This window comes from Lissotriton vulgaris, unplaced genomic scaffold, assembly GCF_964263255.1.
Source record: "Lissotriton vulgaris unplaced genomic scaffold, aLisVul1.2 SCAFFOLD_720, whole genome shotgun sequence".
Lineage (NCBI taxonomy): Eukaryota > Metazoa > Chordata > Amphibia > Caudata > Salamandridae > Lissotriton > Lissotriton vulgaris.
This window is the reverse complement of record NW_028252060.1, coordinates 180,222-194,395: the sequence shown is the minus strand read 5'-3', so window position 1 is coordinate 194,395 and position 14,174 is coordinate 180,222. Positions and strand designations below refer to the sequence as shown.

At 45.3% G+C, this 14,174-nt stretch overlaps 1 protein-coding gene across 1 annotated transcript in view; it reads right to left on the bottom strand.

Annotated features, from left to right (window-relative positions):
• LOC147662686 (proprotein convertase subtilisin/kexin type 5-like) overlaps positions 1-14,174 on the bottom strand; it is a 199,576-nt gene that overhangs the window by 17,022 nt on the left and 168,380 nt on the right. The window contains exons 11-13 of the mRNA XM_086950976.1: positions 13,205-13,422; positions 9,895-9,995; positions 751-934 (exon numbers count right to left, since the gene is read on the bottom strand). Coding sequence (XP_086807102.1) covers positions 751-934; positions 9,895-9,995; positions 13,205-13,422 — 503 coding nt within the window. The remainder of the gene's footprint in view (positions 1-750; positions 935-9,894; positions 9,996-13,204; positions 13,423-14,174) is intronic.

Genomic DNA, 14,174 nt, shown 5'->3' with positions numbered 1-14,174 from the left:
AAGACAATATCATCTTTGTAGGCAGCAGGTCACCTTGCTGTGCAGCACTGCATGAAAGGGCAGGAATACGCCGTATTTAACATTAGACAGAGCATTTATGTCCTTTCCTTGTGCTGGCACACAATTTGCTGCCTAGTGTCAATGCAGGCACCCTTGTGCCATGGTGCAAGGTTGCCAGCGTTGCAGGCAGCATTGTTTTTGTGCAGCAAGTGACACCTTCCTTCACAAATACAATCCTTTAAGGCATTTTCATACGTGTGCAGCAGAATAAGGAAAAAAGGAGAGAAATAAAGATATTTCTCCTTGTTATGCCTCCCCTGGGGAGGCGTAGCATTTTGCCGCATTCCAACTGTAAATCTGGAAATGCTCCAAAATCCATAGGTGGATGCATGGGAACACCCATGCTCCACCCTTGGAACGCCTCCTGGGGCAAAGTAAAGCAAGGCAGCGATTTGCGCTGCATTGCGTTAATCTAGATTTATCAAGCCACTCAGGGTCACGCAAGGTGGCCTTCAGCGGCTTGATATATCTGACTTTTGTTTTGTGTCGCCCTTGCGCCCCGATGTGTGGCGCAAGGGCAACACACTACTGTTATAAATTTGGCCCTCAGTCTCTGGGGAGGCCTGATCCAGGGATCCTGAGCACTGTGTATTTCCTTGTCAATTGTGAAAGTAGAGGGCATCAGCTTGATAGAGAAGAACACAATTTTCCGCATCAAGGGATGGTAGGTTGTCCATGTTTGAACCCTACCTAGATCTGTAGTACAGTCACAGCATTCCTCAGTTCTCATTGGGTCCTGCGTACAGCACGGCACACAGCGCCCCTCCTGAAGAAGCATCAGGTGGCTGGCAGGGCATACGGTACAGTTCAGCGCTCCAGGTCCTTTGCACTCCACACAGGAATCATGGCAGGGATCACACAGCAGTTTAGGTTCCTTGAGGCAAACAAAGAGGACACAGTCAATTAAAAGACATTTGGAAGATGATTACTTGGCATTTTGAAATGTTAACTTTTAAGTAACTCTCAGTTACCCTAAATTGAGACAATTTGGAAGTAGGGTGTATAAAATTGTTGTAGATGCTGGCATGTTGCTCCTCGTGCGTACATTTTCAAAAAAAGAGGATTTGTTTTTAGCCTACAGTATGCTAAACTCATGACCAGAGGAATACAAACTTGGAAGAGAAGCCTGTGATGAAATTTTGGGAAACAGGCAGTTAACTTGGCAGCAGCAGAGTGTGTTACATTCATAGACCTCAGTTTAGGGTAGCTAAGTTACCGCCTGCTGCCAACGGTTTGCCCTGGGGAAAAGGGGAATACTATGACATGCGGCTCATGAATCAAGTGCCTAAAACTGGATTGTAACCACTATGTTAACCTTATGTATGGTCCAGTCCTTGCTCTTCTCTTAACCCCTCACCAGCCAAAAGGAGGCTCTTGAGGGGCTCTGGGTTGCGTCATTTTGTCCAACTCAATGGTGTGTTTTGCGATTATGCTTAATGTTCCCTTTGCTTTCCTTGTTATTTTGTGAATGGGCGTCCATGATGCAATTCATGTCACAGAGGCCCAGTGTGGCGATTTTGAAATCCCGAGGGCGGAATTCCAGATATGCAGAGAAAACGGGAAGAGTTATGTTAACTACAAGTCCCAGACTGCCCTGGGATTTCCTTGTGGGACATAAGCACTTCCTTTCCAAGGGGAAGGTGCTTGTCAATTAACTTGTTGGATTCTAGGAAGGGCGGAGGGTGTTCCCCGCCGGATCCCAGCGTGAAGAATATCGCTTTCAGGAAGCCTGTTTGTCTTGGGTTACGAGTGATTGCAGACCGGCTGGTATCGTAAACCCATTCTGTTGTTTTTGTGAGGAAAGCGCGGGCGAGCCTTTCCTCTGTTCCTGCATGGTGAACAGCGAACTTTGGATACATTGTTTCCTCGTATTAGTGATTGTAGCCGCGGTGTTAGAGTAAGGCGCGAGCCGCTTTTATTCTATCCGCGAGAAAAGCTAAAGCGTGTCAATTTCAATAACGCGACCGGATTCTGGACACGTTCATGGAAAAACGCTTTCCTTAAATAGAGAGGTTCTTTTTGTGGACAGAAGCCGGTACTGGGAAAAGAAAGTAAACCGCCTGTTCTTTGTTCTACGAGACATTCTGCATTTTCTCAGGAAACCTCCATTAACTCTTTGTGCCAGAGACACTGCATCTGGTTGTGGGTAATTTTAGTTCCAGTATTGTGGGAAGAACAATACTAGGAAGCAAGAAGAAAAGAGAAGTGCCTTATGTGAAAGAGACTAGTACTGTGGAGAGACACGTGTTTTGGTATTAGCCTCCTGAACCTGCATTTATTGGAGTTTCTGATTTTGGCATCACAGAAAAAGAAGACTGGGTTTATTCTGATGTTCTAAAGGAAGGGAATAGAGGAATCCTGGTGAGTGAAGGAAAGCACTGCCCAATATAGTGAATAGGGGTCAAGGAGTATATGAGTAATTGTGTGTTTTGTCATCCCACCTACAGCCTTGAAGGTATACTAGACCCAGCCCAGAGAGTAAAGCAAGTCCCTGCGAGAAAAGGAGGGAACACACCTTCATCCTCTTTCCCTTTTTTCCTCTGGGGCGCGGAGTCTGACAGAGTAGTTTATATTCTCTGCTGGGTTTCGTGTTGTGAGGAAATAAGGGACTTAGCGTCAGATATCGTCTCTGCTTGGCCACAGGATAAGGTTAGTGGTGTTCTTGGTTCTTACACTACTGCCAATCACGACAGATTGACAAGCCCAAGTGTATGAGCCCGGCCTAGACGATGAATATAGAAAGTGTGTTGAATTCTGTGGTGGAGAGCCTTGCTGCTCTGCAACAGGAGGTCACTACTTCTAGAACTGAGAATCAGGTGTTATATAAGGAAGTGGGTGTGCTTCGGAAAGAAGTGGCAGGGTTAGCACGTAAAAACACAGGAGGGGCGTCTTACATTAAGCCAGCCACGTTGCAACCCCCTTCATCTACGGTCACTCAGGGGGCTGAAGGGGGGGGGGGTTTCTCTGTCCTCCTCAGACACTACCTCACCTTCTGACACTGTACCCACCGTTCATGTGATACAAAACACTGGTATTCCTCTTGCGCCCCCTGAGAGGTTCTATGGGGATCCCCGTAAGTTCGAGACCTTCCTGAACCAGTGTAGGTTGCACTTTCTGTGTAAACCGGGGGTGTTTCAGGAAGATGCAGCAAAAACGGCGTTCATGATGTCGTATATGGGAGGCAATGCATCAAGTTGGTCGATTCCCTTGGTGGAGAGAAATGATCCTGTGCTACACAATTTCGAGGGCTTTTGTTTAGAATTACGAAGACTATTCGATAGGAAGCTACATATGTTGTCCTTGGATAGAGAATTATTAACATTGCGCCAAGGGTCTCAAGACTTGCTTTCCTACATCACCTTGTTTAATCGACTAGTGGTCGAAACAGAGTGGCCCACAGCGAAAAGAATATCCATCTTTTATCAAGGACTAAGAGGGGAGCTTAAAGACGTGTTGGCCCAGGTAGTGCAGTTTCCTTCTACCTGTGAAGAACTGATCGACCTGACAGTCCAATTGGACCACCGACTCCTGGAAAGAAGGGGTGATCGGAACAGAGGAGAAGGACGTTTCTTCTATCCCCGGTTTAAGAGTACCACAGAGGAGCATCCGAAAATGCCTGATGGGGTAGAGCCTATGCAGTTCGGAGGTATACGGGGACCCCTATCAAAGGAAGAGAAGGAGAAAAGAAGAAGACTGAAACAATGTCTGTATTGTGGCAAGGGAGGCCATTTCGTTAAGGATTGTAGAGCGAGAAATGCCTTGCCGGGAAGATTCCAAGGGCCAAATAACCAAGCGATGATTCAATCAGGACGACCGGCGGAAAACTAGAAAGCCCAAATCAGGAAGAGGTCTCTGCCTTGGGTTGTCAAATACAAAAGATCTCACCAATACTTGCGAACACCTTGCATCCCGCTGTAGCTCATATGAATCTGAAGGTCACCCTGTGGGTTAATTCTCGTGAAGCCATGGAAATCGATGAGTTATTAGATTCCGGTGCTACAGGCAACTACATCGATCAAGAATATGCGATGAAGATAGGAATCGTCTGCGAGAAGAAGGACAAACCGGAGCTAGTGAAAGCAGTAGATGGGACTGTCTTGTCATCGGGCCCTGTGTCCTATCATACTCGTGCGTTATTGATGCAGACGAACCAGAATCACCAGGAACATATACAATTCGATCTGATTGATGCGCCACAGTTTCGGCTCATCCTTGGAATGCCATGGTTGACCCTTCACGATCCTAAGGTCAGTTGGGCGGCGCGTACCATCACTCTGTCATCTGATTTTTGTAAAGAGAATTGTAGACAAGCTTTGCCTGACCTGGAAAAGAATAACATCACGCCTTCTGTGTGTTTGGCAACAGAGTGTACCCGAGGACATTATTGTTGCGCCACGGTTCTTCCTGAAGAATACAAGTCTTATCGATCGTTGTTTGATAAACAGAAGGCAACGGAGTTACCTCCACATCGAGTGTACGACTGCCGTATTGAACTCATTCCGGGGGCAGACATCCCGTGTAGTCGAGTATATGCCCTGACTGAAAAAGAGACGCGGTATCTGAGGAATTACCTCGATGAGAATTTGGCTACAGGATTTATTCGGCATTCAACATCTCCTGCCTCATCCCCCATGTTTTTCATCCCGAAGAAGGACTGCGACGAGTTACGACCATGCATCGATTACAGATCCATCAATAGAATGACCATCAAGAATCGATATCCGCTCCCTCTTATACCGGTGCTTTTGGATCAATTGAAGGGTGCCCGTTTCTTTACCAAGCTCGATCTTAGAGGGGCGTATCATCTGGTCAGAGTCCAGAAGGGAGATGAGTGGAAGACGGCGTTTCGAACAAAGTTTGGGTTGTTCGAATATAGAGTGAGGCCCTTCGGGCTTTGTAACGCCCCTGCCGCCTTCCAGTATTTCATGGATGAAGTGTTAAGAGGTTGTCTGGAAACCTTTTGTATCGTGTATATCGATGACATTTTAATCTATTCCTCTACACTTCCTGAACATGTGGAGCATGTGAAGATCGTTCTCAGGAAATTGCAGCATCATTCCTTGTATGCCAAGCTTGAAAAATGCCTGTTTCATGTCACGGAGGTTGCATTCCTTGGATATGTCATCAATGCAAATGGATTTCAAATGGATTCTAGTAAGATCGAGGCGATCATCGGATGGAGTACGCCTCAAAATGTTAAATCCGTTCAGAGTTTCCTTGGCTTTGCCAATTATTATAGACGGTTTATCAAGGATTTCTCAAAGATAATCCATCCAATCTCCAGCTTGTTGAGAAAAAATACTCCGTTTGTATGGAACCAGGAAGCTGCCATCTCCTTCCAGTTCTTGAAAGATCAGTTTACCCGAGCGCCCAACCTTCGCCATCCGGATCCTCAAATACCCTTTGTGCTGGAAACGGATGCTTCACAATATGCAATCGGGGGTATTCTTTCACAACGCCATCCTGACACTGGTCAATTGCATCCTGTTGCCTTTTTCTCCAAGAAACTTACGCCTTGCGAGATTAACTATTCCATCTCTGATAAAGAACTCCTGGCAATAAAAAGGGCATGTGAGGAATGGCGTCACTACCTATTGGGAGCTGTTCACACGGTTGAAATCTACACAGACCATCGAAATCTTCTATTCTTGAAAACCGCGAAGGCGCTTACGCCTCGGCAATTGAGATGGACATTATTCTTCTCAGATTATGATTTTGTGATCAGGTATAGACCTGGGCCACAGAATGGTAAAGCGGACGCCCTGTCTCGCATAGGTGAAACTGAAGACCAAAGTGCAGGAACCGCTGAGGAACCCCCACTAATCCTGAAAGAAACAAGTGGTCGCCTATCCTCAATAGCCTTGTTGGCTACACAGGACTTTTTGGACGAAGTGCGAGTAGCTCTTGCAGAGTTGGATGTACAAGCATGGATACAAGAAGATCCGGAACATCGAATGGAAAAAGATGATCTTGCCTACCATGGGTCTGCTATCTATGTCCCCACTGAGATCTTACAGCTACAAGTCTTGAAATGGATACACGACTCCCCCTTAGGAGGCCATTTGGGGATCTACAAGACCATTGTTGGTGTGGAACGTGAGTTCTGGTGGTCCAACCTTAGAGACGATGTGAGACAGTATATCACAAACTGTGCTGTTTGCATGCAAGGGAAATCCGTCCATGTCAAACCCATGGGACTTCTGAGGCCTCTGCCTGTTCCTCCTAAACCCTGGCACACATTATCTATGGACTTCATAGTTGAAATGCCACCCTGTAACGATAAGACCGTGATCCTAGTGGTCGTCGACCATTTAACAAAGATGGGTCATTTCATTCCGTTGACGAGTCTTCCTACTTCAGCTGAACTGGCGCAGGTGTTTCTGCAACATATCGTTCGAGCGCATGGCATTCCTTGCGTGCTCATTACGGATAGAGGAACTCAATTTACTTCCCGATTCTGGAAGGCTCTTTGTAAGACCATGGACGTCGATGCTCGACTCTCTTCCTCCTATCACCCCCAGACTGATGGCAAAACGGAACGTCTGAACCAGACGTTGGAACAGTATCTTCGCTGCTTTGCTCTGCAAAATGATATGGACTGGACTATGTTAATTTGGATGACTGAGTTTGCATATAATAATGCCATTCACTCCACCTTGGGTTGCTCTCCTTTCTTTTGTTTGTATGGATATCATCCTAATGCACTTCCCTTTGAGGTGCCCGTGCATTCCCCTGTACCCAGCATTCATGAACATCACGCCCATCTCAAGGCGGTGTTGGTGGCAGCACGTAACAGCTTGGCGAGTGCTCAGTCTTCCCAGAAACGCTTTGCTGATAGGAAGAGATCACCAGCACCTGATTATGGGGTGGGAGACAGGGTATGGCTTTCCACTAGGCACATACATTTGAAAGGGGAAAACAAGCTGAAACCTAAGTATGTGGGGCCTTGCAGCATAGTGGAGGTTATTAACCCTGTAGCTATGAGGTTGTCCCTCCCTGATTCCTGGAAAATACACCCTGTATTTCATGTTTCCCTCCTCCTTCCTTGTCCTGCTGGTGCGAGAATACTGGATCGGCCACTTCCTTTTGACATTGATGGGCAGGAGGAATATGAGGTGCAGGCTATCCTTGACTCCCGGATGGTTAGGGGTAGGATCCAATACTTGGTTGGGTGGAAGGGTTACGGACCTGAAGAGAGAACGTGGGAGCCTTTGGCCAATCTGAATTGTCCTGAGTTGGTCGCTCAATTTCATGAAAAGTATCCTGGGAAGCCTGGACGACCGCCGGGACGGCAGTCCTCGAGAGGGGGTTCTGTGGCGATTTTGAAATCCCGAGGGCGGAATTCCAGATATGCAGAGAAAACGGGAAGAGTTATGTTAACTACAAGTCCCAGACTGCCCTGGGATTTCCTTGTGGGACATAAGCACTTCCTTTCCAAGGGGAAGGTGCTTGTCAATTAACTTGTTGGATTCTAGGAAGGGCGGAGGGTGTTCCCCGCCGGATCCCAGCGTGAAGAATATCGCTTTCAGGAAGCCTGTTTGTCTTGGGTTACGAGTGATTGCAGACCAGCTGGTATCGTAAACCCATTCTGTTGTTTTTGTGAGGAAAGCGCGGGCGCGCCTTTCCTATGTTCCTGCATGGTGAACAGCGAACTTTGGATACATTGTTTCCTCGTATTAGTGATTGTAGCCGCGGTGTTAGAGTAAGGCGCGAGCCGCTTTTATTCTATCCGCGAGAAAAGCTAAAGCGTGTCAATTTCAATAACGCGACCGGATTCCGGACGCGTTCATGGAAAAACGCTTTCCTTAAATAGAGAGGTTCTTTTTGTGGACAGAAGCCGGTACTGGGAAAAGAAAGTAAACCGCCTGTTCTTTGTTCTACGAGACATTCTGCATTTTCTCAGGGAACCTCCATTAACTCTTTGTGCCAGAGACACTGCATCTGGTTGTGGGTAATTTTAGTTCCAGTATTGTGGGAATAACAATACTAGGAAGCAAGAAGAAAAGAGAAGTGCCTTATGTGAAAGAGACTAGTACTGTGGAGAGACACGTGTTTTGGTATTAGCCTCCTGAACCTGCATTTATTGGAGTTTCTGATTTTGGCATCACAGAAAAAGAAGACTGGGTTTATTCTGATGTTCTAAAGGAAGGGAATAGAGGAATCCTGGTGAGTGAAGGAAAGCACTGCCCAATATAGTGAATAGGGGTCAAGGAGTATATGAGTAATTGTGTGTTTTGTCATCCCACCTACAGCCTTGAAGGTATACTAGACCCAGCCCAGAGAGTAAAGCAAGTCCCTGCGAGAAAAGGAGGGAACACACCTTCATCCTCTTTCCCTTTTTTCCTCTGGGGCGCGGAGTCTGACAGAGTAGTTTATATTCTCTGCTGGGTTTCGTGTTGTGAGGAAATAAGGGACTTAGCGTCAGATATCGTCTCTGCTTGGCCACAGGATAAGGTTAGTGGTGTTCTTGGTTCTTACACTACTGCCAATCACGACACCCAGGATCCCATGCACCTGTTAAAGGCAAAGTTGTTTAGCTAGTCGAATAGCACAGATAATAAAAAAGCTGATTGGGTTGAATATTCTACCAATCCTCATTTCTAGATTAGACTAGATTATAAATAGTGCTCCCGGTTTTATGGATTTTTTTTTACTTTTCTGTCTGTATTTATCTATATTTATTTTTTTGCTAATTTTATCTGTATTTATCCATATTCATTTTAGGTTTTGTTAAACAATGGAGCTGAAACTAGTATATTTCCACATGGATTTGACCAATGAATGTTCACTCATGCTTATATGCCTGAGAGAGTTCAATGATATGAAAACCTAGAGATGATAAATCAACGCACTGATATGACAACATGTGCATATCAGTCTCAACCTTGTGCATATCTACTGCTGTTTAAGCAACTTTACTAAAATTCCTCTCTTTTTTTTAAAACACCCTTGCCTGTCAATCCGCACAGATACACTTTTGGCAGCCATGACTGGCAACATTTAGAATCACTTAAAAAACAACCCAATTTCCGTTTTTATCCACATTTAAAAAGAAATACAGACAGGAAAATAAATGGGTTTCTGTCTGTATTTTTTATGTAAAAATCTGTTAAAAATGGCATTTGCACCCATATTAGACCAGCTCCTTTGGAAGTGGGGTAACTGCGGGATTTCTGACAGCAGAGCCTCAGATACTTCCAGCCTCTCCAGTGCTTGACTGTGAACCATCACTCCAGGTGACAGTGAAGGCCCTAGTTTGCTTCTTAAGGCAGGGTGACAGCCACTGAATTTCCCCAGTGGGTGCCATCAGGCGAGGCATGCTGGCAGGGCAAGGACATTAGTCAATGGCCTGGGCTCGCAGGGATTAAAATGGCTACAAGTCGTGGGCATTGCTTTTTTGTTTTTCTTAAAAGAAACTTTTGGTTTGAGAATGTATTTGAGGCGCTGGGGGTAGGGGAGGATATGGCGGTGGGGGGAGGGGTAATCGTGCAGGAAGCCTCAAACCAATCAGGGCCCTATTCAGCCTAGGTTAAAGGAATATCTGTAAGGTATGGTAGACTCAGGCCTTTCTTCCTATTCTGCGGGGGATCCCATCACTTTGCGTTACACCACTGGCATCCGTGCTGACCTATCAGGCGGGGGGCCACCATACAGGTCTTTATAATGTCATCAGGAAACACAAATATCCAAGAATCTATGGACTAAACATAACAGCAAACATTGTGAAGATCATAAGAAAAAGCAAAATAATAATGTCAAAGAAAACAAAACAAGTATTTGTTAGTGCATACTATACACAGCTCTACACAGATACTCTATCCCTATCAATTTTACCTCTTCAATCAGGTACTCTCCTGCCATGCAGAGTGAAATGCAGCTCTGAGATTCAAGTTTATAACTCCAGACACAGGATGTGCAGGAAAGCGCTCCTCTTCCTTAGAAAACAAATAAGCAAATAAGAGTCATCATCTTTAAGGCTTAACCAAGCAGGTGTTAGATTTATTTTACACCATGGCAATGTTTATACTAGAGAAACTAAACAATACATTAGTACTGAATGGATGCCATAATAGAAAATGGTACCTACAATTGTATTACATGTATGGAATTTTGCATTTAGAGAAAAATCCTATTGGGATATTCAGCAATACATGTGCCATATTTTCAGAAGTTGGTTGCTCAGCTTTTAACATCCTGCTGATCATTAGTTTCCAACATTAGAAGTTTGAAAATAGATGCATTTCTGTGAGTGAGAGGGCAGCCTCGAACTCCTTTTTGGAACGGATTATTAATCATATCAGAATCAATGTGTGCAGTCCTGCATGTATGTATCTCGGTTTTGGCATATCTAAAGTGCGAACCTAGCTGACCAGAAATGGAGACCAATAGAGGGCGCAAGCCCCAGGTGGGATAAATGGGAAGAGGCGACAGAGGGAGTTGGTAGAGCCAGATAAGTTATAAGAAGTCAGTGTTATCAGTGGTTTTCCTTGAGGAAGTGAGTTATAAGATTCTTCCTGAAAAGTAGGAGAGTTGGTGCTGTTCTGATGTCGGAGGGGAACTTGTTCCGGATCCTGGAGCTTAGGCTGAAAAGACTTGTTTGCAACTTCCTACTGTCTTTAGTCTCTAATCTAGCGATGCTAGACCTCCTTGTTTGTCCTTGACCGCCAGATATTGTTCGCTTCTTAGCTAGTGTAGTGACCTGGGGAAGGGCACTAGGACCCTGCCATGAACATAAAGGGCAGGGGGGAACCGGACACCACATCCGGTCAGGAGGATGTGGGAACGGGCATTCACAGGACAGAGGGGATAGGAAGCAGACGTACATGTGGCCAGCTGCGCATGCAGAACAAAGAATAAAGAAGACATAAAATACCCTACCAGTGTCCTGTGTCCTCTGTGGGTTTGAGGGATGCGACAGCTAGGTATCAGTGTCTAGGCCTCATATTATGAAGTATTGTCCCTGGCACCAGTCTAGGCCTCATAATATGAAGTATTGTCCCTGGCACCAGACTAGGCCTCATAATATGAAATATTGTCCCTGGCACTAGTCTAAGCCTCATTGTATAATGTCGTGTCCCTGGCACCAGTGTCTAGGCCTCATATTATGAAGTCTTGTCCCTGGCACCAGTGTCTAGGCCTCATATTATGAAGTCTTGACCCTGGCACCAGTGTCTAGGCCTCATAATAGGAAGTCTTGACCCTGGCACCAGTGTCTAGGCCTCATAATATGAAGTCTTGACCCTGGCACCAGTGTCTAGGCCTCATAATATGAAGTCTTAACCCTGGCACCAGTGTCTAGCCTCATAATATGAAGTCTTGACCCTGGCATCAGTGTCTAGGCCTCATAATATGAAGTCTTGACCCTGGCACCAGTGTCTAGGCCTCATATTATAATGGGGCAGACCTTTGGATCTACAGACAGGTTGGATGCATTATCTTTCAGATTGAAGTGTTCTTCAGACTTATCAAACTGCAATCTGCACAGAAACTCTTTGCAATCAACTACACAGATGCAGTTACCACAGGTGCAGTCATGTATAGCGATGCCCTGCTCTAATCAAAACCAAAACCAAAGAAACATCTACGATTCCCAAATTATTGTGTTGATTGTGGCCAGAATTCAAATGAAAGCGTAGGGTGATTACAGTGTCGCACTGGCCTACCACTGCCAGACTGGAATTACTAGTGTCGCCTGTTTTTCTTTTTTTTTTTTTTTGGTTCTGTTAAAGGTCACTGTACCAAAAAGTGGCCCATACTGGCTTTTCCAGTTAGCCTGTCTGGCAGTGCCTCTCCAACACTGGGCAATTGCACTTTAAAGGGCTGCTCAAGCTGTATGACCTGTTTGGGGGCATTCCCCTGACCCAATCACTAACAGCAGAAAAATGTGATTTGTATGATATGCTGTGGTAGTCTGCAAGCCCAGCTCACACACAGAAGTTGTCTATTTTATGAGTTTCTCGTCATCTCTCATTTCCCTCTATGTTTTTTACTTATTCCTCATCTCTTTACCTCTTTTCACATTGCTCTGGACTTTTTTTTCAAGTCCATGCAAGAGTAGCTCATAAAAAAACCAGATATCAACTTAGCTTTCTGGGACTTGTATCCCAATTACTATTACTGAATATAAACGCATATTACTGAGTGTTTTTTTCTGACTGCCATACTTCCTGGGCTTTTTGCTATGGTGAGAGTGTCAATTAAATCCATTTCATTAACATCCCCACTACCCTTGTATCCTTGGGTGACCAAACTTGCCTCAGACACTAATTGGCGGCATCCTTTGGCGCCAAACTCCTCTGCTGCTCGCACTCATTGAGGCACGTGTGCAACAGATGCCAATTTACGCCAGCCAGCCACATGTGCACCTCACACACTTTCCAGTTTCTCCCAGGATGAGGCGGGGGCAATGGAGGCTTGCTTATTCCATCTCACCCTGTGATGAGTTTGGAAGTGGGTGTGGTGCACTCTCGCTGATTGACAGACAGCAGGGGGAACCCATTCAATCAGTGAAGCTGCAGTGAGTCACAGGAGGCTTACAGCGTTGCAGGGCAAAGACCAGGGCTGAAGTCAGGTAAGCCCCGCAAAACTATGATGTCAGGACAAGCGCAGAAGCGCATGTGCCTTTCCAAAGGGACTGCTTTGGCCTGACACTCGCACAGAGCCAGGGTTAGAAGCTCCAGAAAGCACAGCGCCGGCACATTTTGGAAACAAAAGTATGATGTACGGTTCGGTTCGAGGCATGGGGACGGTGCCCTTTTGCCCTAAATACCCAGCCGAAGATGTGGTGATCAGTACGTTTAGGTGCACCCCCCACAGAATATCCACATTAACCCCTAACCCATGGCCTCCATTCGTAAACACGATTGCAGTCGGGGATTTTGTGTCACAGACAGAATTTGGCATGCAAATCACTATTTGGTGCACAAACGACGTTTCTAATCAGTCCCTCAGTTCTCTAACTCTCTTTTTTCATATATTTGAGAACGTGTATTATAGAGTGGATCCCCCTACCCAGACTTGGCTAATTAAAAAAAATCCTTAGCCTAAAATGAAAACAAAGCATTGCATGAGAGAGTGAAATGTAGAGTGGGTTCACATTTTACATAACAATTACATGAATATATACACATGCATGCTCTCTCACCATCGCATGTATTGCAGGTCGGGTGGCATCTGGCACATGTGTGGGTCAACATATCCTCATAGTAGTGATCTGGGCATGATCGGTAGCACCGCCCCTCATGTTTCATTAGGAAAGAACCACTGTGGCAGGTGAGGCACTCCGTGGCCTTCGCGCCCAGACATTCTTTGCAGCTAATGTGGCAGCTCTTGCACTGTGCGGTTGAGTTGTCTGCATAATACCTGAAAACAAGAAGAACAGCACAAATTATTGCATAAACCAATAGGTCTGATAATCTATTAAGGAAGAGACCATGTGTACTGGTGGGAGGCACTGAGAGATGAAGGGTAGGCATTGGCAAGTGCATCTCTTTTGCCAAGGTCAGGGATGGCATGATTCACAAGGAAACCCATAAACCTATGTGATTAAAGGTCAACTATTGTCCCAGATTTACAGTTCACTTGTCCTTCACAGGCATAGGTCTTCTGCATCACTCATGGAGTGAGTGGTTTTGCCGCTCAATGTCAACTGAGATGAAGGAGAACTGCGAGCACTCTGCTGTACTTAGTGAAAATGTGTGTATTTTTTTGGCCTGTGAGACCCCCAAGGTCTTATGGTAATATATTTATATTAAGTGCTTTTTTTTTACTATTAAGCACATACACAGGAAGGGCTTGAGAAAAATACAGGGGCCTAAGGAGCTCATTCATCTCAAATACATCTATCCTACTTATTAAAAAAAAATCTCAACTCCGCCCGATGTCATCAATCTTCTGTTTATCCCTGAAGGGCATATGGGTAATCAGTTAAAGTGATATCTTAAAGGTTTTTTGCAATGTTAAAAGCAACATTTCTAAAGTATTTATGCATCCAGTTGGAGTGAAAGGATCTTTTCAGGCATTTCATCTAAACTCCTGGGATCAAGATTCTTTGAAGTTCCAATTTGAGAAATTTGTTTTTGAAACTAAGATTTTAATATTTTTCTATCCAACTC